This window comes from Arachis hypogaea, chromosome 4, assembly GCF_003086295.3.
Source record: "Arachis hypogaea cultivar Tifrunner chromosome 4, arahy.Tifrunner.gnm2.J5K5, whole genome shotgun sequence".
Lineage (NCBI taxonomy): Eukaryota > Viridiplantae > Streptophyta > Magnoliopsida > Fabales > Fabaceae > Arachis > Arachis hypogaea.
In genome coordinates this window covers 69,846,945-69,870,631 of record NC_092039.1, presented here as the reverse complement: position 1 = coordinate 69,870,631, position 23,687 = coordinate 69,846,945, and the positions used below count along the sequence as shown (strand labels likewise).

The 23,687-nt window shown below is 32.7% G+C and overlaps 3 protein-coding genes across 23 annotated transcripts; 1 reads left to right on the top strand and 2 right to left on the bottom strand.

Moving 5' to 3' along the window:
* The first annotated feature begins 328 nt into the window (after window positions 1-328).
* On the top strand, window positions 329-6,473 carry LOC112796821 (uncharacterized). 21 transcript variants are annotated; one of them, XM_072235603.1, is made up of 9 exons: window positions 329-504; window positions 586-733; window positions 1,571-1,903; window positions 2,647-2,700; window positions 3,267-3,367; window positions 3,557-3,625; window positions 3,749-3,880; window positions 4,437-4,508; window positions 5,161-5,277. In XM_072235603.1, exons 5-9 carry the CDS (start codon window positions 3,335-3,337, stop codon window positions 5,260-5,262), a joined length of 408 nt encoding a protein of 135 aa, XP_072091704.1. In that variant the 5' UTR covers window positions 329-504; window positions 586-733; window positions 1,571-1,903; window positions 2,647-2,700; window positions 3,267-3,334; the 3' UTR covers window positions 5,263-5,277. The 21 variants fall into 21 exon arrangements, with proteins under 21 accessions (XP_072091704.1, XP_072091707.1, XP_072091705.1 ...); XM_072235606.1 differs by having other exon boundaries at window positions 329-733; window positions 1,577-1,721; window positions 1,801-1,910; window positions 2,647-2,690; XM_072235604.1 differs by having other exon boundaries at window positions 329-733; window positions 1,577-1,721; window positions 1,801-1,910.
* A 3,321-nt stretch (window positions 6,474-9,794) lies between these two features.
* Window positions 9,795-13,321, bottom strand: LOC140184317 (uncharacterized). Its single transcript, XM_072234681.1, has 4 exons — window positions 13,050-13,321; window positions 10,635-12,416; window positions 10,174-10,545; window positions 9,795-10,078 (listed from the first exon to the last, which is right to left on the bottom strand). The coding sequence occupies exons 3-4, from the start codon at window positions 10,496-10,498 to the stop codon at window positions 9,927-9,929; spliced, it is 477 nt and encodes a 158-aa protein (XP_072090782.1). The 5' UTR covers window positions 10,499-10,545; window positions 10,635-12,416; window positions 13,050-13,321; the 3' UTR covers window positions 9,795-9,926.
* LOC140184135 (uncharacterized) lies at window positions 11,227-12,084 on the bottom strand. The gene has a single exon (XM_072234427.1). It carries the CDS (start codon window positions 12,082-12,084, stop codon window positions 11,227-11,229), a length of 858 nt encoding a protein of 285 aa, XP_072090528.1.
* Window positions 13,322-23,687: the final 10,366 nt, after the last annotated feature.

Genomic DNA, 23,687 nt, shown 5'->3' with positions numbered 1-23,687 from the left:
TACTAGAAAATTAGTTATTATAGACGAATATTTCCGATGGATTTTATTCCACGGAAATACAGATAGAATTTGCGAGAAAGTTTTTGTCGAAAACAAAAAAAATGAATTAGCATAAATTACAAACGAAAAAGAGAATCCGTCGATAATTCTGTCAAAAAATTTAACTTTTTTTTGTGGGAAATGATTACCGATAGAAAATCTGTCTGTAATTAAATGGATAAAAACACTACGTTTTATTAAATTATTACAAACAAAAAATCTGTCTGTAATATAAAATATTCCGTTGAAAAATTTTAATTTAAACCTACTTCACCCCACCCTATCAAGCTCCTTTCACACACACAAAAAGTCCCAAATCAAAGGACTTGTTCCTCTCTCCTTCAATGAGCTTCTCCGTCGCACGAGCTTCTTCTTCTCCTTTCCTCACTCACAGCTCCACCGCCGGCCACCCTAATCGCTGCAGCTACCTTCTCCTTCTTCTCCTCTCATTTAAACACTGAACCAGTAGAACACAACCCCTGTCTCTCTTGTTCTTTCTCGTTCACAGCACAAATCAAGCTAAAGTTCATGTTCTCTTCGTCTTAGGTGAGCTCCAGCACACCGGCGCCACCTGTAGCAGCATCTGTCCCCACCGCCGCCGCGCCTCTCTTTCTCTCCATTTATCCCCACTCAGTTTTGGCTCGCACATCTTCTCAACGCCGTAGCCATCATATCCTCCATTCAATGCTTCCAGGTTTTGGTTTTTAAATTCTTTTAATTTTTTTAAGTTTAATTAATTTTGTTTAGTTAGTTTGATTTTAGTAATTAGTTTAGTTAGATTTATTTTCTGATGAGTGGATTTTTAGGTTTTGATTAGATTAGGTTTAGTTAGATTTTTTCTGATTTTAATAATTAGTTTAATTTAAAATTTATTGTTGAAACTTTTTTCCTCATGGTCTTTTAATTTTTGGTGTTTCCTTTCACTGCACTATCTTTTTTCTTTTGCTGCTGCTTCTTGCTGTAATGTGATAGTGATCCTTCTAAGAGAATACGATTATGGATTATGCTTTACAAGAGTTGAACTTAGTGATCTGCTTAGAGCTCTATTAGCTGCAATTCTTCTATTCCATATGTCTTACTAATGAATCACCTGCAATTTTTCTATTGATGATAAAACCATTAGAAGAAAGGCAAATTTTGTTACTGATGATAAAGCTAACCAAAGCAAACTTGTCTCTACTTAAATCCTCCTGCATATATACGATAGAATAATATTTGATTTGATTACACTTTACTCAATTTTCAAATAAGTTCATATAATTAAAAAATTTGTAATTGTGTTTCAAATTAAATAATATTTTCTAATGTTTCAAATAACATTATTTTTATCTATGTTTCTATTTTAGGGTCCAGGTGTACCGTTTTGAAAATTGTAAAATCCAATTTTAATAATAATAAAATCCAACATTTTTCACATTTTTTATGTTTTAAACCTTAGCCACCACATTATTTGTTGTTACTTATTTCCGATTTAGCTATTCTCCCTATCCTCAATTGGTATAATTTCAATTTCATTATATTATTATTGTAGTTGCAGGAGCCATAGAAAGATGGGAAGGGCTCTTGTTGTGACAAGCTGGGACTCAAGAAAGGCTGCTGGACAAAAGAGGAGGATCAAATCTTGACCAACTACATTCAAGCCAATGGAGAAGGTTCTTAAAGGGCTTTGCCTAAGAATGCTAGTATGCATGCTTCTATCTCTATTATTTTTTTCATTTGTTTCATCATCAGACTCTTATTCTTTTTCTTCTTCTTCATGAGGGTCGCAAATTGAGATGGATTAACTATTTGAGAGCTGATCTTAAAAGAGAAAACATCTCTATTGAAGAGGAAGCCATCATCACTAAGTTGCATGCTTCTTTTGGTAACAAGTTAGTGCTATTTACTACTACTCTATATGTGTCTCAATGCCATTATGTATGTCCATAAGAAGAAAGAACAAAACTTGAAGCTATACATATGGACAAAGATAAAAGTTTCTTATTGTTACCATCCATCTTTTGGTCACAGTTTTGGCAAACACCACACAAAAGATTTCTTAGCCATCCATACATCTATCTTTCCTAGCTCAAGATAGTTTATATTTCAATAAATAGTGCCTTGTATTTTATTCAAGTAGGTACCTATCTCATTCTATTATTTTCAAGTATTTTTCGCATAATTATTTGAAGCTAGTAAAATACTTTTTCAATTTTTGTGTTAAAAGAAATGTATACTAAAATGTGATTGTGTGTTCAGGTTTGTATTTAGATATACCTTTGAATAGATGATAACACTTGTGATATTCATTGGAAAGATATTTATTGCAGGTTAGCTTTTTGTATGAATGGTTGGTTGGTTTATGCATATACATTTTTTAAAGTGAGATTTTTCTTTTCCTCGATTGTGTCATTTATTAATGCATTAGGCTTCTTGCTATATGGAGGAAGGTAAGGTTTCTGCATTGTCTTATTTGAATACTTGTCTCATTTGAATACTTGTAATTATTTCTTAAATCACAACAAATTAAGGCTTAAGCCTTAATTTGTGATATATAAATTACTCATTTAATAAGTGAATCTCAGAAGAATTTTTTCATATCAATTTAGTTGTGACATTATATTGCAGTTTGGATCTATCACAGCTATTTGTTTCACCTATTTTCTGATAAGGTGTGTTATGGTAAGTGATAACCATTTTTTTAATATACATGGACCATATAGAATAATGCAGCATATATAGTATACTTGTTTAGTACTTCATAACCTTAATCAATCCTTTGTAAGTACAAGCTTTTTTCCTTAGTGGATATTATATAGACACATCCCTTATAAGGTTTATTTATCTTTCAGTACTGATATTAGATTGGCAAACTTTAAGATGTCTCCTTTATACTTATCTTCCTAATAATTAGAACCTTAATGGTGGAAAGCAATCATATGTCTAGTTTGCATCTCCAACACCTCTTTTTGGCCTATCTGAATAGTGGATACTATAATTAGAATTTCTGACGCATTAGAACAAAATGAATGAGGAGAAATGGGATTTGCATTTTGATCTATTGTGAAGGTAAAGTAACTTGGCGGATATTTTTATTCTTAGATTAAATTTTCATTATTCGCATTTTAATTACAAGTGATTTTGTTTGTATAAGCTTGCTTTAATGCTGATACTACTATCTCTTTTGTAAATGACATTTTAAAAAGTGTTTTTTAAATTGATGTTGCAATTGTTTGTGATTGTTGCAGTTATGAGAAGCACTGACCAATTAACACAAGAAGAAGAGTACCCTGTATAGGTTAGGTGTCAATCTTAGATGGGCCTCAAAAGTTCTAATAGCACAAGTGAGGTATGGAGAATTATATTTTTGCATCAATTTGGTGTCTATGGATTGCAACAAATAGCAAGATATTTAGAGACAAAATAATACTTTTACAGAGGAAGAAGATGTAAATGTAGATGATGTAGCTATTGCTTTTGATGATTCTATGGTACTACTTTATTTGATGATTTTGAAACTTTCTTTTATTGTTTACAGTTAGTTAAGCATGACTCTGAAGGACAATGCAATTCTAAGTGCAAGACAATCGAGCAAGTGTGTCAGGAGGTATAGAACTTTGTGTGATTTTTGCTCGGTGCATTTGATTGTCGCAAATAGATTGCACACCATGGTTTCTTTTGGTTCTAAAATGGAAAATTATATTATGAATTATTGTTTTCAAATTTTCAGGTTATAGGGTATTTGGATACAGATGTTGCTGAATATTTATATAATTCAAAACCTGATACCGATTCGTTGTACAAATATCTCTGCAAAGACCCTACTAAAGCATGCAGCACCAAACCACCCCCTGTCCCTAAGGTAGTGACAATCTGAATTGTTGTTTACTTACTGCTTTTGAGTAAATTTGAATTAAAATGGACATTAGTTACTAACTTACTTTAAATATTGCTCGTTACTACAAGAAGACCAAGAAACTCCCACCTGTGTGGAAGTAGTAAGTGCCTTTGAACACTATTAATTGTTTGATTTCCCTAATTGCTTAATTCGTGATTACTTTTTGAGGATAGTATTCATCAATTGGCTTAGTGTGCTAGAACTTTGTATCTAGTAGATGGCAGTTTAACTTGGATTGTGATATAGGTTAACTATACGCTATTTATTGGATAGCAACTGGTTTCTCTGTCAACGCACTATTATATCTTTTCTATGCACACATAGTCAGCCAATATAATCAACATTTATAAATAATATAATCAAACCCAATTCACACTTATAACTAAATTTCTTAAAGATTATGTAATCAAACTAGATTTTCATTATAATAAAAGGAAAGATGTTATCAAAATTCATAGTTTTAAAAGAAGATTGAAATTGCTTCACTATTTGTTCTATCATGAGCACGTTAACTATACAGGTACCTTCATGGAAACAAGTTTACTGGTCCAATACCTACAGAACTTGGCAACATGTCGAAATTGAGCTACCTGTGAGTCTATTTCTGATTGTATAATCTTGGTCCTCTTTTCACTACATGTAATTATTTAAAACTAATTTGTTATTGTAAGCAATTAAATGACAATCAACTGGTGGTTAGAATTCCTAATGAGATTGAAAAACTTGAACACCTTTTTGAATTGTGAATATGATTCATTCTTATTTCAAAAGAAAAAAAAGAATCACTTCTTTGTGTGTCAGTTGTATTAAGTTTCTCCTGTTTCTTATGTTCAAGAATATTGCCAACAACCATCTTGTAGGGTCTATTCTGCATAATATAAGCTCTTGTACTATATTGAATCAGTTGTAAGATTTCTGCATGCTGCCAATGAGCTGCGGAACATTGAAAAATAGAATCTTCTTTTGTTTTCGATGTAGTATAGTTAAACAATACACTGAGTTTATATCTTGAATCATAATTGATGTATCAATACACTTTGTTGATGTATGGTTACTTATTATTATAGTTGATGTATCAATATACTTTGTTTATGTTTTGAATTATATTGACTTGCTTGTTTATAGTATTTTTCTTTTAATTTGATAATACGATTAACTTGTTTAAATTTATATTTATTTTTTATGAAAACGGGTTTATTTTGCAATAAAAAAATCTAAAAAAATCTATTTTATCTTACTAACAGATTTACAGACAGATTTTCTATCTGTATTCAGAATTTAGGATGGTATTCCAAGGCTCAAATTACCGACATAAAATCGGTCGAACATATGGCTCTAATTACTGACAGAAAATTCGTCGAAAAATGTCTCTAATTACCGACGAAAAATTTGTCGAAAAGTTCGACGTTTCAGGGAAATGGAGGGGGAGAATTTACCGAAAAAAAATCTATCGGTAATTGGTAAAAATTTGTCTGTAATTTTCTGACGGAAAAAAATTCGTCGGTAAATAGTTTCTGACGAGGTTTTTACAGAGCGACAAAATCTGTCGGTAATTTCATCGGTAACCAAAAATTGTCTATAATATAGACCAAATCTATTTGTAACTATGTCTGTATTAAGCCATTTTCTAATTGTGATAATTGACTTATCTAATAAAAAATCTATTTAAATTCACAGACTTAGATGAGCCAATTAAATAGGTCGAACCAGCCATTTGCCATCTTAAATTTTTACAATGTCATTCATAAGTCATATAAGGGATTTTGGAAACTTTCTATTATCTTTATTTTATTTTCCTCTTCTATCTTCGTTAAGATTTTTTTTACTTTAACCATTGTGAATATATGTTGAACAATTACCTTTGAGTTTAACTTTACATGGTCCTGACCCATTGATCTTTGTATGAAAGAATGAGGATCACTGTATCTCCTCATCTCCCATTTTTTTTACTTTTGGTAATAAGATATGTGTATGTTCCATTGACAACCAGACCTAAATTGGATGTACTGTACAACATACTTTAATTACCATAATAATTTCCTCCTTGTTTTCACACTGTAATCCAATTTCAAACTTATTGGTGGGATTATCCTTGAAGCCTCTTTGACTAAATAAATAATCTGAAATCATTGCCTCGAGATTCAATGTGAAAAGTGATTCAACTGATCATATGGTCGAAAAATGGCAGAATGTGGTACGATTTGTGTATTACTGTAGTAGTTCATCTATTTCTCCTCTTCATCCAGAATTTTCGTTGGTTCAGCCTCAGTATCTTCACTGTCGTCAAGGTTAACTTGATAGGAATCCATCGTTGTGTCTCTAATACCAGAACCCTCATGACTTTTAGCATCAACTTGTATCATACTATTATTAGAATCTTTGACATTTGACCCTTCTTGACTACTTTCAGGTGGCATATTTAGGTCAACCATCGTCCTTCTAATATTTCTTCTAGTTGCCCTCACTTAAAAGGGTATCATCAACAATATTCGCAGAAGTTCCTTTACCAAAGTCGACTAGAAAAATAAATAATTCCAACAGATGGATATTTGTCCAACTATTATGCCAGACCCTAATAAGACGTATGTCATCGTCACCACATAATTGATACCTAATTCACAAAAAACATAAAATCTTATCAAAACCATCATCAAATAAAAAAAAATAAAATAATAATAACAATTATAATATATGATATACCTTTTATAAAATAAAGTGTTGTCTTCTACGGATGGATATCTGTAATAGATTTTTTTTCACTCTTTTCGTATATTGTTGGCATGCAATATCAATTTTTTTTAATATTGTTAGACTTTCGATTTCAGATGACATATACACAAATATTGGTTGAGCAGAACTAAATACGATAGATCCCTTTTAATCACAAACTATTTTACTATTATAATAAATGGAAAATAATAAAATTTCAGACATTATATAGAATGAACAAAAAATTAAAATAAAAAAAATGAGTTACTAATAATAATTTTGGTTCCAATTAATTTCGATAAAATTTTATTTAGGAAGCTACTTAAAATTTACCGACGGAAACATGACAAGGTTTGCCGAAAAAAATAGCAAACTTGCCCCTAACGCCAAAAAGAATGAATCTTCAAAAGTAAAATAAAAATAATTTTATTTGAAAATAATATAGATTTTTTTATTTTATAACAGTAAAAAATCCATCTTCGTTATCATTGTCCCTTCTTTTCTTTAATAGTTTCATTTCTTGCTCTGGCCCCACAACCACATGGGTCCTCCATTTTCCCATTTCCTTTGTGCGTAGCCTGCACGTAATCAGCATAATCTCCAAAACACACCCATCTCTTCTACTCACAGGATCAAGGCTCAAGTTCAATCACGAACCATATTGGACACGTGTACGGTGATCAACACACAGTCCTCACAGGAAATGATGGTGGTGTTTGCTGGTCGAAGAACTCTCTCTACCTTGAAATGACAAGGAAGACAAAAGAGGTAAGGGCATTGCATAGAAAAGAAAACCATGCCCTCAGAGTGCAAAATGTGCAATATTTAACTGGTAGGCCAATTTTTAGTTTCTTATAAAAAAGCTAAGCGTGCAGGAACAAATAAAATAGTGTAGAGAAGGCATGGAAAAAGCAAAAGTTAACAAAACCAAAAATCATTGAATATTCCGAGTGTCAAAAAACATCATTTTTAAAGATCTTAAAAATGGAAATTTTTTATTTTTAATATTGGAGTGATAGTGGTGTTTTTTTAAAATGTGAATTGTTGAGGTGTTATACTCAAATGTGGAGTCGTTTAACTAGAAAAACAGAAATCGGATCGTCCGATTTATTACACGTAGAGAAATTAGACCGTCTGATTTTTAGAAGTACACAAGTCGAACTGTCCAATTTATAGAGGTACAGAAATCGGATCGTCCAATTTGTGAGAGGTACACAAATCGAACCATCCGATTTGTGTTAAAAAAATTAAAAAATTTGAGATACAGAAATCGGACCATCCGATTTATGTACTTCCACAATTTTAAAAATACCAAAAATTACAATGTTAAAATATATCACCACTTCTATTTCCATAAAAAAAAAAATTAGCCTAAAAATGGTCGAGGAGGATATTTTTAATTTTTTCCTCGGAGTGTATGTCGCATAGTTGATAAGAGATTCCTTAATTTCTGCATGGTTAGAATATTATAATTAAGAAGTTCAAAAAATAATACCCATTTGCATCATTTAAGAATAACTCCGGCTTCTACGGTCATACTTTAATTGGTCGTAGACCAGACTACCGGTACCTCATATCTAGATTATTATTTTGAAAAAAAAAAGTTAATAGGTAAAATTGTTCTAAAAGATATTTTAATCTTTATTTTGATCGTTGATAGAAAAAATTAATTGAAATTGTTGTCAAAAGATACATGATTTGGTCATGTTAGTCATTCCGTAAGTTGGATAATGATGTGTCATGTTAAGTACCACGTGGCATGATGACATGGTGGGTTATTACCACGTGTCACAAGATGATTGGTTGACATGTCAGAACCATGTGTCACTTGACATGTAAAAAAGTTATTTATAATTAAAATAATTCTTGAAAGTTTAAACGTAAGTCATTTTCATCTCTAAAACTTTAAAAATTAATCAAATTAGTCCTTATATAATTTTTTTAATTTTTTTTGACATGTCAACCAATCATCTTGTGACACGTGACATTAACCCACGACGTCATCATGCCACGTGGCACTTAACGTGACACGTCATCATCCAACTGACGAAAAGACTAACGTGACTAAATCGTGTATCTTTCGAGGACGATTTCAATTAATTTTATCTTTTGAAGACCAAAATAAAAATTGAAATATCTTTCAGAAATAATTTTGACTATTAAATCGAGAAAAAATATATCCTAATTTTATATATAATGATATAATGATATAAAATTACACTTCAATTTGAGTATTAATTGACAACACTTCAAATTACATTCCTAGTTCTATGTTGAATTAGGTCAGATCCCAAATTAAGTTATTAAATTACGTTTTCATTTTTTAGATTCGTTAAAAAAAGTAGGGTTTAATTATTCTATTAGTATTTATAGTTTTACCAAATTTATAATTAAGTTTTATAATTTTTTTTAATTGGATATCTAACTATATTACTTTTAATTTTATAATTAAATCTTTTTCATGTAAAAAATATTAAAATTATTAGCATATTTTTCTTAAAAAATATATAATTAAAAATTTAATTATTTAATTATAGATATATTCAATTTACAGAAAAATATTTAGTTAATTCTAATATTTTTAAATTAAAAAAGATCTAATTACAAAATTAAAAATAATATAAAAATTTAATTAAAAAATATAAAAACCTAATTAAAAATTTAGTAAAATCAACAGATAATTGAACCAAAAGTTAATATATCTAAGACAAAAAAATTATCTAAATATATATTTAATTTTTTATAATATAAAAGTTAAAACTTAAAAGGAACATAGTGAAGATATGAGTAATATTTTTCTATAATTTTTTTTTAAATACTATTTATCATATATAATCTATAAAACTATATTTTATTATTTTTAAGAATAATGATGAGAGTTCTAATTTATTATCTAATTATCCTTTTAATATATAATTATCATTTTAATATTAAAATATAAATTTTTATTAGTTATCATGAAGGTTGCGAGAATCGGACTTGTCAATAAACCGATGAGGTCACTGGTTCAATGGTTCACTGGTTCGATTAGGGTTCAACCGATTTAATTAAATATTAAATAAAATTATTAAAAAATTTAAAATAATCTTAAGTATATAAATTCAATAATTTCTAACTTAATAAAATTTAATATTTCACATAATAAATTATCCATTACTTAATATTAGAAGTTCACAAATAACTTCAAAAATCAAAGTTTATAACTAAATAAAAATAACGTACATAATGACAAACCCATAATGTTCTACATTCAAAAGAAACAATTACTAGCAAGTTTTCAACTAATCAAAGGTGCAACTCATCAAAAATCATAATTATCATTAAGTGTTCCAACATCTCTATCATAAACAGGTAATTCAAAACCACCATCATCAGAAGTACCACCAAAAGAAGCTGTATTTGAAGAATCAGCAACATTAGACAAATCCACATCAAGTTCCACATCTCCTCCATCTAATAAAATAAAATAGAAAACAAAAAAAAATTAAAGTTACAACTTTACATCAGATATTGAGAGGAAATGAAACAAGTTTTACTATTTCAATCACCTTTAGGATATGAAGGCATAGCATTATCCGTATAAATTAAATTTTCAATGCCTTCGATGTCTCCATTAGTAAATTCAGGATCATCTTCATCCGGCATTACCCAAAAATCTACTGTGTCAATGCTTTGAATGTCAATTGGATCATAATTCTTCTTCTTGCGATGCATTCTAGATTGAAGGCGTAGATTATAAGTGATATAAACAATGTCACTTAGCCTTTGATGCTCTAATCGGTTCCTCCTCTTTGAATGGATTTGTTCAAAGAGGCTCCAGTTCTTCTCACAGCCGGATGATAAAGATGTTTGATAAAGAAGACGAATTGCCATTTTTTGCAAGTTAGGAGCACTCCCACCGTGTAGCCTCCACTATTCACCTACCAGAATATGAAAGTCAGCCATCAATTCTCATTCAATATTTAAAAAATATTCAAAGTAAATTGAACATAGAAATATAATAACTTACCAGGTTCAAGTCTCTTAATTGCTTTCAATGCACTTTCCCTTCCAAAACTTCCTTTTCGATCTTGATACAACTGTATCTCTTGCATTGCGGCAACTGAGTTATCGCAAAGAGTTTCAATATCAAATAAATCAAGCAAAGACCTCAAGATATTTGCCTTCTCAATAAACCCCTCACTATAGAAGAAATCTGGATTCAAAAAGTATGCTACTGCATAGAGGTCACGCTTCAAATGCTTATCCCACCGCATTTTCAAGATACTTGTATAAGGTGTGTATGTAGATTTCCTATTTCTAAACATTGTCTTGATAGCAATTTTGGCTCTTTGCATGCCCTCATACACGATACCCAGAGAAGGTTTCTCATCAGCATCAACAAGCCTCAATAACTTCATAAGAGGACCAACAAGCATAACAGTAGTAAAACAATCCTCCCAAAACTTACTATCCAAGATAATTGAACTAACCATCTTCCCATTGACACTCTTGGATAATTTATGAGAAGTGAAATATTTGTCCACCACCAATGATTGCAAGTCTTCTTTATGATCATATATACTTTTCAAAGTAATAAAAATAGTAGCAAAACATGTTACTCATGGTCGAACATTTTCTTTCCACTCTTTTCTTTTTCTAAGCCATGACAAGAAAATCATATGATTGTAAACAAAAACAGTCACTTTTGAAGTACGAGAGGCAAGGTCAGCTATGTGAGGAAGACTTGCTATGTCTTTCAAGATAAGATTGATGCAATGAGCAGCACAAGGAGACCAAAAAATGTTTGGATACTTTTCATGAATGAGTTTTCCAGCAGATACATAATTTGCAGCATTATCAGTAACCAACATGCACAATGTTACTAGACCCAACCCACTCAATAACCTCAGCAAACAATTTAAACAAGATATCGGCAGTTTTATCATATCAGAAGCATCAACAGACTTAACAAATGACATACCAGCAGGATAATAAACTAGAAAATTAATTAACGTATGCTGCCTTTGATCAGTCCAGCCATCTGCCATCAGTGTACAACCAATCCTTTTCCACGAGCTCCTATAACCTTCAACAAGCAACTGACACTCCTTCTTAAGATCGGCCAGCAAATGAACTCTCATTTCATCATACGACGGTCCCTTGAAACCAGGTCCAATTGCAGCAACGCCGTCCAAGGCAGGTTGAAAGTAAGGTAATTGAATTGCATTGAATGAAATCCGTGCATCAATGATCCATCTTGCAAGCCCCAACTTAACCTTGTGCACAACTTGTTTACTGGCCAAGACACTTTTCAAAGTTGGTTGAGAGCCTGTCGTAGTCCGTTCCTTAAAATAACTTCCAATTGAAGTAGCAGTAATCGCTCTTCTCTTTCCTTTGTCTCCCATTGTTGCAAGAGCCGGAGGTTGTACAGGATTAGGCACTTCACCCTCTTCTTCCGCTTGTGTTTTACTTTCCATATCATAACAATCAGCTGTAAATTTTCTTTTTTCTGCCTTATTTTTTTGTTTTCCTCCAAAAGCCTTTTGAATTGAAGTTCAACATCTTTAGTTACTTTGTTACAAACTTTAATTTGTCCAGGAATTTTTGTAAGATGATATTTCATTCTATATATCCCCCCTCCATTATAAGTATTCAAGCAGAAAACACATGTATATTGAGCCTTGTTATTTTTGTCATACTTCACTGTAAAATACTGCCAAGCTGGATCAGATTTACCTCTGGATGAACCAGTTTGAGAATCTTGAACAGCATTATCTTGTGGCTGTGGGTTACTTTGTGATTGTTCCATCTATAACAAATTAACAATCAGAAAATCAAAGACCAGAAAATAACTTCACTAAACCATGAAAATAATGAAACAGCAAACATATTCAGAAGCAACAAAAAATATTCATCATGAAGCAGCAAATAGAAGCAGCAAAACATATTCAAAATAAAAAACAGCAATGATGAAAATAATGAAACAGCAAATATATTCAGAAGCAACAAAAAATATTCATCATGAAGCAGCAAACAGAAGCAGCAAAACATATTCAAAATAAAAACATAGCAATCATGAAAATAATAAAACAGCAAACATATTCTGAAGCAGCAAAAAATATTCATCATGAAGCAGCAAACAGAAGTAGCAAAACATATTCAAAATCAAAAACAACAATCATAAAAATAATGAAACAGCAATCAAAATAACCTCAGAAAATCAAAAACAAAAATCAAGAAGGCAGCATAGAACAGGCGAACTCATAAATCAAGATCAGAACCTCAGAAAATCAAAATCAAGAAGCATAGAACTCATAAATCATTATCAGAATTCAGAAGGAAGCAAGTTCAAGCATTGAGCAGGTGAGCTCATAAATCAAGATCAGAACCCAGAAGCCCAGAAGGCAGCAAATAAATCAAGAAGACAAGAACAGAGTTTTACCGGTGAATGAGGAGGCAGGCTCAGCGAGCTCGGCGACGTTCGGCGACGAGGAGGCGGGCTCAGTGAGAAGCAGAACGCGGTGGTGGTCACGGCTTCTGTGGATGGCTGTGGGTGGCGAATGAAGAGGCGGGCTCGGCAAGCTCGGCGACGAAGAGGCGGGCTCAGCGAGAAGCAGAACGCGGTGATGGTCGCGGCTGCTGTGGATGGCTGTGGGTGGCTTGGTGGTTTCTGAAATCTGGAACTTGGTGGCAATGGTGGCCTTGGTGGGTGAATGGCCGCTGAATGCACTTGGAAAGGGGAAAGGGGAGATTAGTGTTAGTGGCCTAGTGGGTAACGCGTATGCCTTTCTCTTTTTTTTTTTTTTTAAAGCCAAAACGACGTCGTTTGGCATCTCAAGTTGCAAATCATACAACCGCCAAAAAATCGAATGGTTCTTTCGATTTGTCGGTTAATCGCCGATTTGACCGATTTTTTATCGGTTCTTTGCCAGTTGGTTTTCGACGTTATCCAGATCAATTAGGTGATCGATTCCTGATTTTTCCAATTGAACCGACTAAACCGGTTCGATTTTTAGACCATGGTTAATACAATACTTCATAATAATAAAATATTAAAGATCAAGCATGATTCACGTTTTTTGACAGTGAAACTATTTCTACTTGAATAATGAAGCCAAAAATAAAGCATGCATGAGTGCAACACATACACAGTGATAGACACGACGAACTTTCTTAATGATAAATTAAAATTAAATAACCCTAAACGTAAATCCAGCATTAGCATTAGAATTTATATAGCTGAACAAATACGGTAATATTACGTAGCCAAATTATTTTAAAAATTAAATTAAATTAAGTCAGTTCAATAATTTAAGACTCTATAACTAAAAATTGAGACATGTTATACATATAAATTTTTTTGACATATAAATTTATATAAGTTAACTCTAATCCAATAAAATTTATTTTCATAATGCGCACGTGAAATTACGATATTCTTCCTCAAATGTTTGTATCTCGTTTGTATCTCGCGTTCTTCCTTCTCCTCCTTTTTCTTTTCCTTTTTCTTTACGTTTTTTCTCCTTTTTCTTTGCATTCCTCCTTCTTCTTCGCATATTTCATCCTCTTCGTCGTTTTTTTATTGCTACTGTTGTTGTTGCACTTTTTTCCTCCTCCACTTTCTATTGATTTTGCAATACTATGTATATTTTTTAGAAGGTAAAACAAGAAAAAAAAAGATGAATAAAATACAGCAGAAGATGAGGAGGAGAAAGAGAAAAAGTTTTGAATTATTTAGACTTTATCAGTACAAATTTAACGAAAATTCTTAAACAATACACTTAAATATCTTAGTTTTATCTCGAAATTTGCTGCAATTACACAAAAATGTTTCTCTAATGCTGCATTTTTTTCTTCTTTTTTTCTTTATTTCTTTCTTTCTTTTAGTTGAATGAATGTAGGTTCATTATCTTCTAAGTAATTTTGCAGTATTATGTATTTCTTCTTCTTCTTCTTTGTTTGATTTTTTTTATTCTTATTAAAAAAGAGTAAAACAAGAAAAAACTTGAGAAGGTAAAACAAGAAAGAAAAGATGAATAAGAAAAAAAAAGAAGAAGATGGTGATGATGATAAAAGAAAAATAAGAAGAAGCAGCAGAAGATGAGGAAGAGGAAAAAGAGGAAGAACTTTGAATTATATAAAATTTAATTTGTCAGCATAAATCCATCAAAAAATCTTAAATAATACACTTAAATGTTTTAGTTTTACCCCAAAATTTGCTACAACTACACAAAAATATTTTCTGTAAAACTGCAATTTTTTTCTTCTTTTTTTCTTATTTCTTTTAGTTGAATGAATGTAAGTTTATCATCTTCCAAGTAATTTTACAGCATTATGTATTTCTTCTTCTTCTTTATTTGATTTTTTTGTTTTTATTCTTGTTAAGAAATAGTAAGACAAGAAGAAATTTGAAAAGGTAAAACAAGAAAGGAAAGATGAATAAAAAAAGAAGAAGAAGATAGTGATGATGATAAAAGAAAAACAAGAAGAAGCAACAGAAGATGAGGAGGAGAAAGAGGAAAAATTTTAAATTATACATATTTTATCAATATAAATCCATCAAAAAATCTTAAACAATACACCTAAATGTCTTAGTTTTACCCCAAAATTCGCTTCAATTACACAAAAATATTTTTCTCTAGTGCTGCAGTTTTTTTCTTCTTTTTTTTTTTCCTTATTTCTTTCTTTCTTTTAGTTGAATGAATGTAGGTTCATCCTCTTTCAGGTAATTTTGTAGCAATATGTATTTATTCTTCTTCTTTGTTTAATTTTTTGTTTTTATTCTTGTTAAGAAATATTAAAATAAGAAGAAATTTGAAAAGGTAAAACATGAAAGAAAAGATGAATAAGAAAAAAAAAGAAGATGGTGATGATGATAAAAAGAAGAAGAAGAAGAAACAGCAGAAGATGAGGTGGAGGAAGAGGAAGAGTTTTGAATTATGCAGAATTTATCAGTACAAATCCACCAAAAATTCTTAAACAATACACCTAAATGTCTTAGTTTTATCTCGAAATTTGTTGCAACTATACAAAAATATTTTCTCTAATGCTGCATTTTTTTCTTCTTTTTTTCTTATTTTTTCTTTCTTTTAGTTGCATTGAATGAATGTAAGTTCATCATCTTCTAAATAATTTTGCAGTATTATGTGTTTCTTCTTCTTCTTTGTTTGATTTTTTTGTTTTTATTCTTGTTAAAAAGGAGTAAAACAAGAAGGAACATGAGAAGATAAAATAAGAAAGCAAAGATGAATAAGAAAAAAAAGGTGGTGATGATGATAAAAAAAAAAAAGAAAAAGAAGAAGAAGCAACGGAAAATTAGGAGAAGGAAAATGAAGAGTTTTAAATTATGCAGAATTTATCAATATAAATTCATCAAAAATTTTTAAACAATACACCTAAATGTCTTAGTTTTAGTCCAAAATATGCTAGAACTACATAAATTGAGAAAATTCTATAGCAAAAATTTTGGATCAGGCAACATCATCAATACGGCAAAATTTCTACGATAACGATAACAATATCGAAAATAACGATAATGACGATACGTATAAGAAGACGACGATGCTATAACGATGATGATCATGATGATGAACATGATGGAGGAGAAGGAGGAAAAAAAAGGAGAAAAAAGTCCAATGAGAAAAGGAAGAGGAGAAGGAGGAGGAGGTGGTGGTGGTGGTGGTATTGGTGACGATGATAACAAAAAGAAAAATAACAAAAAAAGGAAAAGAAGAAGAAAAAGACAGTGTCAGGAGGAGAAGAGAAAAAAAAAGAACGTGCAGGGCGTGTAAATATAAATAATTTGTATAAATTTGTATGTGTAAAAGACTTATATGTGAAAAATAATTACTAAAAATTTTAGTTAAAAAAGAATGAAGAGAAGAAAAAAAGACACAAAAAAAAATTTGAATGAATTTAATTGCAAAAATAATTTGTCCACTTAGTATTTTTTTAAAAAATAATTTTAAAGATACAAATAATAAATAATTTTTAAAAATTTAAAAAACGACAAAAATAATAATAAAAAATATTTTTCTATTCAGTAACAAATAGATTTTAATGTATTCGAATGAATAAACTATATACATTTGATTCGAATATTTATAAAAATATTTAAAAAATTATTTATAAAATTCATGAAAAATTCAAAAACAAAATTCCATTTCAACATTTTATTTTCATTTTTAAAACATTTTTGGTATAAATTATTAATTTTTAAAGATGAAAAGGTTTTAATTTTTATTATTTTTGCAAAAATTTAAACAAAATTTGATATTTAATATTTTTGAATAATTTAATATTTAATTATCGTTTTAGATTTTAAAAAATTTAACATTTTATCTTTTATTTATATTTTTCAAATTATTTTTATTTGAAATATAAACTTTATTTCAGTTAGCCTTTTTGATAATATAAGAAGCAAAATTTTTCTATAAAGGGTGGTGCATAATGAAAAACTATTTCTTTTTAATATTAGGTTGAAAGTAGTGTAATTCTCAAAAATTATGGTTAAGACATATAATACGTCGTTGTAGCTAATAGCAGCGGATGGCTTACAATTCGACAATGTTTTTCATACTAAAACAACGATAATGTTGTAAGATTTTAGATTTTTAAAAAGTAAATAATAAATTATTTATGACTTATTTTATTTATTCAAGATATTATTTTTAGAGATTTTTATATTAATTAGATATTTTTTATTATTGATTTAAAGATTTAATAATAGAGAAATAATGAAGATTTTATATGCTTTAATTTAAATATTTAAATTTTGAATTTTATTTGTGATTTTAAAGAAAATTGATTTAATTATCTCTAATTCTTGAATTAGAATATTTCTTTAAAAAATAATTTGTAAATTTATGAATAAATAATTTTTTTAAAAATAATTGTGTTGAATTAAAATTAGTTATTAATTATTATATTACTCCTAATTTTATTGAAATTATCAAACTACTTTTATACCTAATTTTTACTAAAATTCTAATTTTCACTACACTAAAACACACACTTTCCTCCTTTACCCAAACTCTAGCCACCAACCATTTTCTCCCACTCAACAGACACACACAACACCACACACAGACACACACAACACCACACACGCACACATGAAAAAGAGAGAAGAAAGAGGGAGAACCAATAGAGGAGGAAGAAAAAGAGAGGAAAGAGAAGAGGAAGGACGGCGACGATGGACATCATTGTCGCCGCGCCGTTATGTTGCACCTAGAGGAGAGGGAGCGCATCGTCGAACAAGGGTCGAGAAGAGAGAGAAGCGTCGCATCCTGCCTGTGCCGTCGCCGCCATGCCTCGTCGTTGCTGGGCTTGTCGCTATAGCTTCGACCATCGCTGTCGCTGTTAGCTTTTAGTACTGTCATGTCGTGCGCGAGAGGGAGACTGAAGCTATTGCACGTGGAGGAGGAAAACAGTGTTGCAGTCGGAGCTGGACCCTTCTACCACCATTGAGTCACCCACTAGTCACCCATTGCCATTGTTGTTCTGACGCCATCGAGCTACCATCGAGCCACCACAAAAACCAGATGCGAGGAGAAAGAGACAAAATGTGTGCGGAGAGATAGAAAAAATTGAGAAATTTATGCCCTAAAATACTCAATATATAGAATAAATCTCTCTCAAAATAAAGAGTAACTCTACTTCTATTTATTTCAATGTGTTTTCAACACAATACTATCATTCTTTTTATAATTAATTATATATTTTTTATTTGTACCACCACAAAATATTATTGACATTTTATAATAAGTGAAATTTTTTACAAAATGTCAACAAATTTTGTATAACGCTGTATTTTATACATTCATTATATTCATTTATAAATTTTTTAACTCTCTCAATATATATAATAAATTCCTCTCAAAATGAAGAACAACTCTACTTCTATTTATTTTAATGTATTTTGAATACAATACTATCATTGTTTTTATAATTAATTTTATATTTTTTATCATACCAACACAAAATATTGTTGACATCTTATAAAAAGCAAATTTTTTTTAACAATGTAATTAACATGCACGAAAATAATAAAAACAAATTACATATTTTTTAAAACTTGAGCAGCATAATGCATGATTTTTGTTGTGATAACAACAAATTGAATGCCCATTTATGAGATTGGGCGGTTAACCTTTTCTAAACTGAAGGAATAGCTTTTTAAAGCATATTGGTAATTAATGAAGGTTGAAAATTAAGGTCTTGGTGTGCGAAATTGTGATCAATACTTTTCACAACTCAAATAATCCCCGGTAATGAATCCAAAAACTTGGTGTTCAATACCATGGCATAAACACAACTTCGCACAACTAACCAGCAAGTGTACTGGGTCGTCCAAGTAATAAACCTTACGCGAGTAAGGGTCGATCCCACAGAGATTGTTGGTATGAAGCAAGCTATGGTCACCTTGTAAATCTTAGTCAGGCAAACTCATGTGGGTATGGTGATATACGAATAAAACATAAAGATAAAGATAGAGATACTTATGTAATTCATTGGTAGGAATTTCAGATAAGAGTATGAAGATGCTGGTTCCTTCCGTCTCTCTGCTTTCCTACTGTCTTCATCCAATCTTTCTTACTCCTTTCCATGGCAAGCTCAAGCAAGGGTTTCACCGTTGTCAATGGCTACCTCCCATCCTCTCAGTGGAAATGTTCAACGCACCCTGTCACGGCATGGCTATCCATCTGTCGGTTCTCGATCAGGCCGGAATAGAATCTAGTGATTCTTTTGCGTCTGTCACTAACGCCCCGCCCTCAGGAGTTTGAAGCACGTCACAGTCATTCAATCATTGAATCCTACTCAGAATACCACAGACAAGGTTAGACCTTCCGGATTCTCTTGAATGCCGCCATTAGTTCTAGCCTATACCACGAAGACTCTGATCTCACGGAATGGCTGGCTCGGTTGTCAGGCGAGCACTCGGTTGTCGGGCGATCAACCATGCATCGTGTATCAGGAATCCAAGAGATATTCACCCAATCGAAGGTAGAACGGAGGTGGTTGTCAGTCACACGTTCATAGTGAGAATGATGATGAGTGTCACGGTTCATCACATTCATCAAGTTGAAGAACAAGTGATATCTTAGAACAAGAACAAGCGGAATTGAATAGAAGAACAATAGTAATTGCATTAATACTCGAGGTACAGCAGAGCTCCACACCTTAATCTATGGTGTGTAGAAACTCCACCGTTGAAAATACATAAGAACAAGGTCTAGGCATGGCCGAATGGCCAGCCTCCCAATGATCTAAGATCTAAAGAAAGAGATTCCAAAGATCCGAAGATTAGAAGCCCCAAATACAATAGCAAAAGGTCCTACTTATAGAGAACTAGTAACCTAAGGTTTACAGAGATGAGTAAATGACATAAAAATCCACTTCCGGGCCCACTTGGTGTGTGCTTGGGCTGAGCAATGAAGCATTTTTGTGTAGAGACTCCTCTTGGAGTTAAACGCCAGCTTTGGTGCCAGTTTGGACGTTTAACTCCCATTCTTGTGCCAGTTCCGGCGTTTAACGCTGGGAATTCTGAGGGTGACTTTGAACGCCGGTTTGGGCCATTAAATCTTGGGCAAAGTATGGACTATCATATATTGCTGGAAAGCCCAGGATGTCTACTTTCCAACGTCGTTGAGAGCGCACCAATTGGGTATCTGTAGCTCCAGAAAATCCACTTCGAGTGCAGGGAGGTCAGAATCCAACAGCATCTGCAGTCCTTTTTAGTCTCTGAATCAGATTTTTGCTCAGGTCCCTCAATTTCAGCCAGAAAATATCTGAAATCACAGAAAAACACACAAACTCATAGTAAAGTCCAGAAAAGTGAATTTTAACTAAAAACTAATAAAAATATACTAAAAACTAACTAGATGATACTAAAAACATACTAAAAACAATGCCAAAAAGCGTACAAATTATCCGCTCATCACAACACCAAACTTAAATTGTTGCTTGTCCTCAAGCAACTGAAAATCAAATAAAAAGAAGAGAATATGCAATGAATTCCAAAAACATCTATGAAGATCAGTATTAATTAGATGAGCGGGGCTTTTAGCTTTTTGCCTCTGAACAGTTTTGGCATCTCACTCTATCCTTTGAAATTCAGAATGATTGGCTTCTTTAGGAACTCAGAATCCAGATAGTGTTATTGATTCTCCTAGTAAAGTATGATGATTCTTGAACATAGCTACTTATTGAGTCTTGGCTGTGGCCCAAAGCACTCTGTCTTCCAGTATTACCACCGGATACATACATGCCACAGACACATAATTGGGTGAACCTTTTCAGATTGTGACTTAGCTTTGCTAGAGTCCCCAACTAGAGGTGTCCAGGGTTCTTAAGCACACTCTTTTTGCCTTGGATCACAACTTTATTTCTTTCTTTTTCTTTTTTCTCTCTTTTTTTTTCGTTTTCTTTTCTCCTCTTTTTCGTTTTTCTCCCTTTTTTTTGTATTCACTGCCTTTTCTTGCTTCAAGAATCATTTTTATGATTTTTCAGATTCTCAGTAACATGTCTCCTTTTTCATCATTCTTTCAAGAGCCAACATTCATGAACCACAAATTCAAAAGACATATGCACTGTTTAAGCATACATTCAGAGAACAAAAATATTGCCACCACATCAAAATAATTAAACTGTTATAAAATTCAAAATTCATGCAATTCTTTTCTTTTTCAATTAAGAACATTTTTCATTTAAGAAAGGTGATGGATTCATAGGACATTCATAACTTTAAGGCATGGACACTAAGACACTAATGATCACAAGACACAACATAGATAAACATAAGCACTAAAAAAAATTCGAAAAACAGAAAAATAAAGAACAAGGAAATTAAAGAACGGGTCCACCTTAGTGATGGCGGCTCTTTCTTCCTCTTGAAGATCCTATGGAGTGCTTGAGCTCCTCAATGTCTCTTCCTTGTCTTTGTTGCTCCTCTCTCATGATTCTTTGATCTTCTCTAATTTCATGGAGGATGATGGAGTGTTCTTGATGCTCCACCCTTAGTTGTCCCATGTTGGAACTCAATTCTCCTAGGGAGGTGTTTAGTTGCTCCCAATAGTTTTGTGGAGGAAAGTGCATCCCTTGAGGCATCTCAAGGATCTCATGATGAGTGGGGTCTCTTGTGTGCTCCATCCTCTTCTTAGTGATGGGCTTGTCCTCATCAATAGGGATGTCTCCCTCTATGTCAACTCCAACCGAATAACAGAGGTGACAAATGAGATGAGGGAAGGCTAACCTTGCCAAGGTAGAGGACTTGTCTGCCACCTTATAAAGCTCTTGAGATATAACCTCATGAACTTCTATTTCTTCTCCAATCATGATGCTATGAATCTTGATAGCCCGGTCTATGGTAACTTCGGACCGGTTGCTAGTGGGAATGATTGAGCGTTGGATAAACTCCAACCATCCCCTAGCCACGGGTTTGAGGTCATGCCTTCTCAATTGAACCGGCTTCCCTCTTGAATCTCTCTTCCATTGGGCGCCCTCTTCACATATGACTGTGAGGACTTGGTCCAACCTTTGATCAAAGTTAACCCTTCTAGTGTAAGGATGTTCATCTCCTTGTATCATGGGCAAGTTGAATGCCAACCTTATACTTTCCGGACTAAAATCCAAGTATTTCCCCCGAACCATAGTAAGGTAATTCTTTGGATCCGGGTTCATACTTTGATCATGGTTCTTGGTGATCCATGCATTGGCATAGAACTCTTGAACCATTAAGATTCCGACTTGTTGAATGGGGTTGGTAAGAACTTCCCAACCTCTTCTTCGGATCTCATGTCGGATCTCCGGATATTCACTCTTTTTGAGTGAAAAAGGGACCTCGGGGATCACCTTCTTCAAGGCCCCAACTTCATAGAAGTGGTCTTGATGTACCCTTGAGATGAATCTCTTCATCTCCCATGACTCGGAGATGGAAGCTTTTGCCTTCCCTTTCCTCTTTCTAGAGGTTTCTCCGGCCTTGGATGCCATAAATGGTTATGGAAAAACAAAAAGCAATGCTTTTACCACACCAAACTTAAAGGGTTTGCTCGTCCTCGAGCAAAATAAGAAAGAAGAGAGTAGAAGAAGAAGAAATGAGAAAGAAGGGAATGGCTTTTGTGTTTGGCCAAGAAGGGGGAGAAGTAGTGTTTAGGTTGTGTGAAAATGAAGGAGTGAAGATGGGTTTATATAGGAGAGGGGGAAGGGTGATGTTCGGCCATGTATGGGTGGGTTTGGGTGGGAAAGTGGTTTGAATTTGAATGGTGGGGTTTTATGAAGGATGGATGTGAGTGGTGAAGAGAAAGATGGGATTTGATAGGTGAAGGGTTTTTTGGGGAAGAGGTATTGAGGTGATTGGTGAATGGGTGAAGAAGAGAGAGAGAGTGGTAGGGTAGGTGGGGATCCTGTGGGGTCCACAGATCTTGAGGTGTCAAGGAAAAGTCATCCCTGCACCAAAAGGCAAGCAAAATTGCGTTTTTAGCCAATTCTGGCGTTAAACACCGGGCTGGTGCCCATTTCTGGCGTTTAACGCCAGCTTCTTGCCCTTTTCTGGCGTTTAACGCCAGTCTGGTGCCCCTTTCTGGCGTTAAACGCCCAGAATGGTGCCAGACTGGGCGTTAAACGCCCAACAGCTAGCCTTACTGGCGTTTAAACGCCAGCACATTCTCCTCCAGGGTGTGCTGTTTTTCTTTCTGCTTTTCATTATGTTTTTGCTTTTTTCATTGATTTTGTGACTTCTCATGATCATCAACCTACAAAAAATATAAAATAACAAAGAAAAATAGATAAAAACATAACATTGGGTTGCCTCCCAACAAGCGCTTCTTTAATGTCAGTAGCTTGACAGGGGACTCTCATGGAGCCTCACAGATACTCAGAGCAATGTTGGAACCTCCCAACACCAAACTTAGAGTTTGAATGTGGGGGTTCAACACCAAACTTAGAATTTGATTGTGGCCTCCCAACACCAAACTTAGAGTTTGACTGTGGGGGCTCTGTTTGGCTCTGTGTTGAGAGGAGCTCTTCATGCTTCCTCTCCATGGTGACAGAGGGATATCCTTGAGCCTTAAACACCAAGGAT

Bases quoted from the DNA above. Each gene is read 5' to 3' on its own strand.
- LOC140184317 (XM_072234681.1), bottom strand. From the start codon at position 10,498: ATGGCAATTCGTCTTCTTTATCAAACATCTTTATCATCCGGCTGTGAG. The intron at 10,079-10,173 runs GTGATTGAAATA...TTATTTTATTAG, and splicing joins TATGCCTTCATATCCTAAAG to ATGGAGGAGATGTGGAACTT.
- LOC140184135 (XM_072234427.1), bottom strand. From the start codon at position 12,084: ATGGAAAGTAAAACACAAGCGGAAGAAGAGGGTGAAGTGCCTAATCCT.
- LOC112796821 (XM_072235602.1), top strand. From the start codon at position 3,335: ATGGGCCTCAAAAGTTCTAATAGCACAAGTGAG. The intron at 3,368-3,556 runs GTATGGAGAATT...TATTGTTTACAG, and splicing joins GTTCTAATAGCACAAGTGAG to TTAGTTAAGCATGACTCTGA. The intron at 3,881-4,436 runs GTAGTGACAATC...TTAACTATACAG, and splicing joins AACCACCCCCTGTCCCTAAG to GTACCTTCATGGAAACAAGT.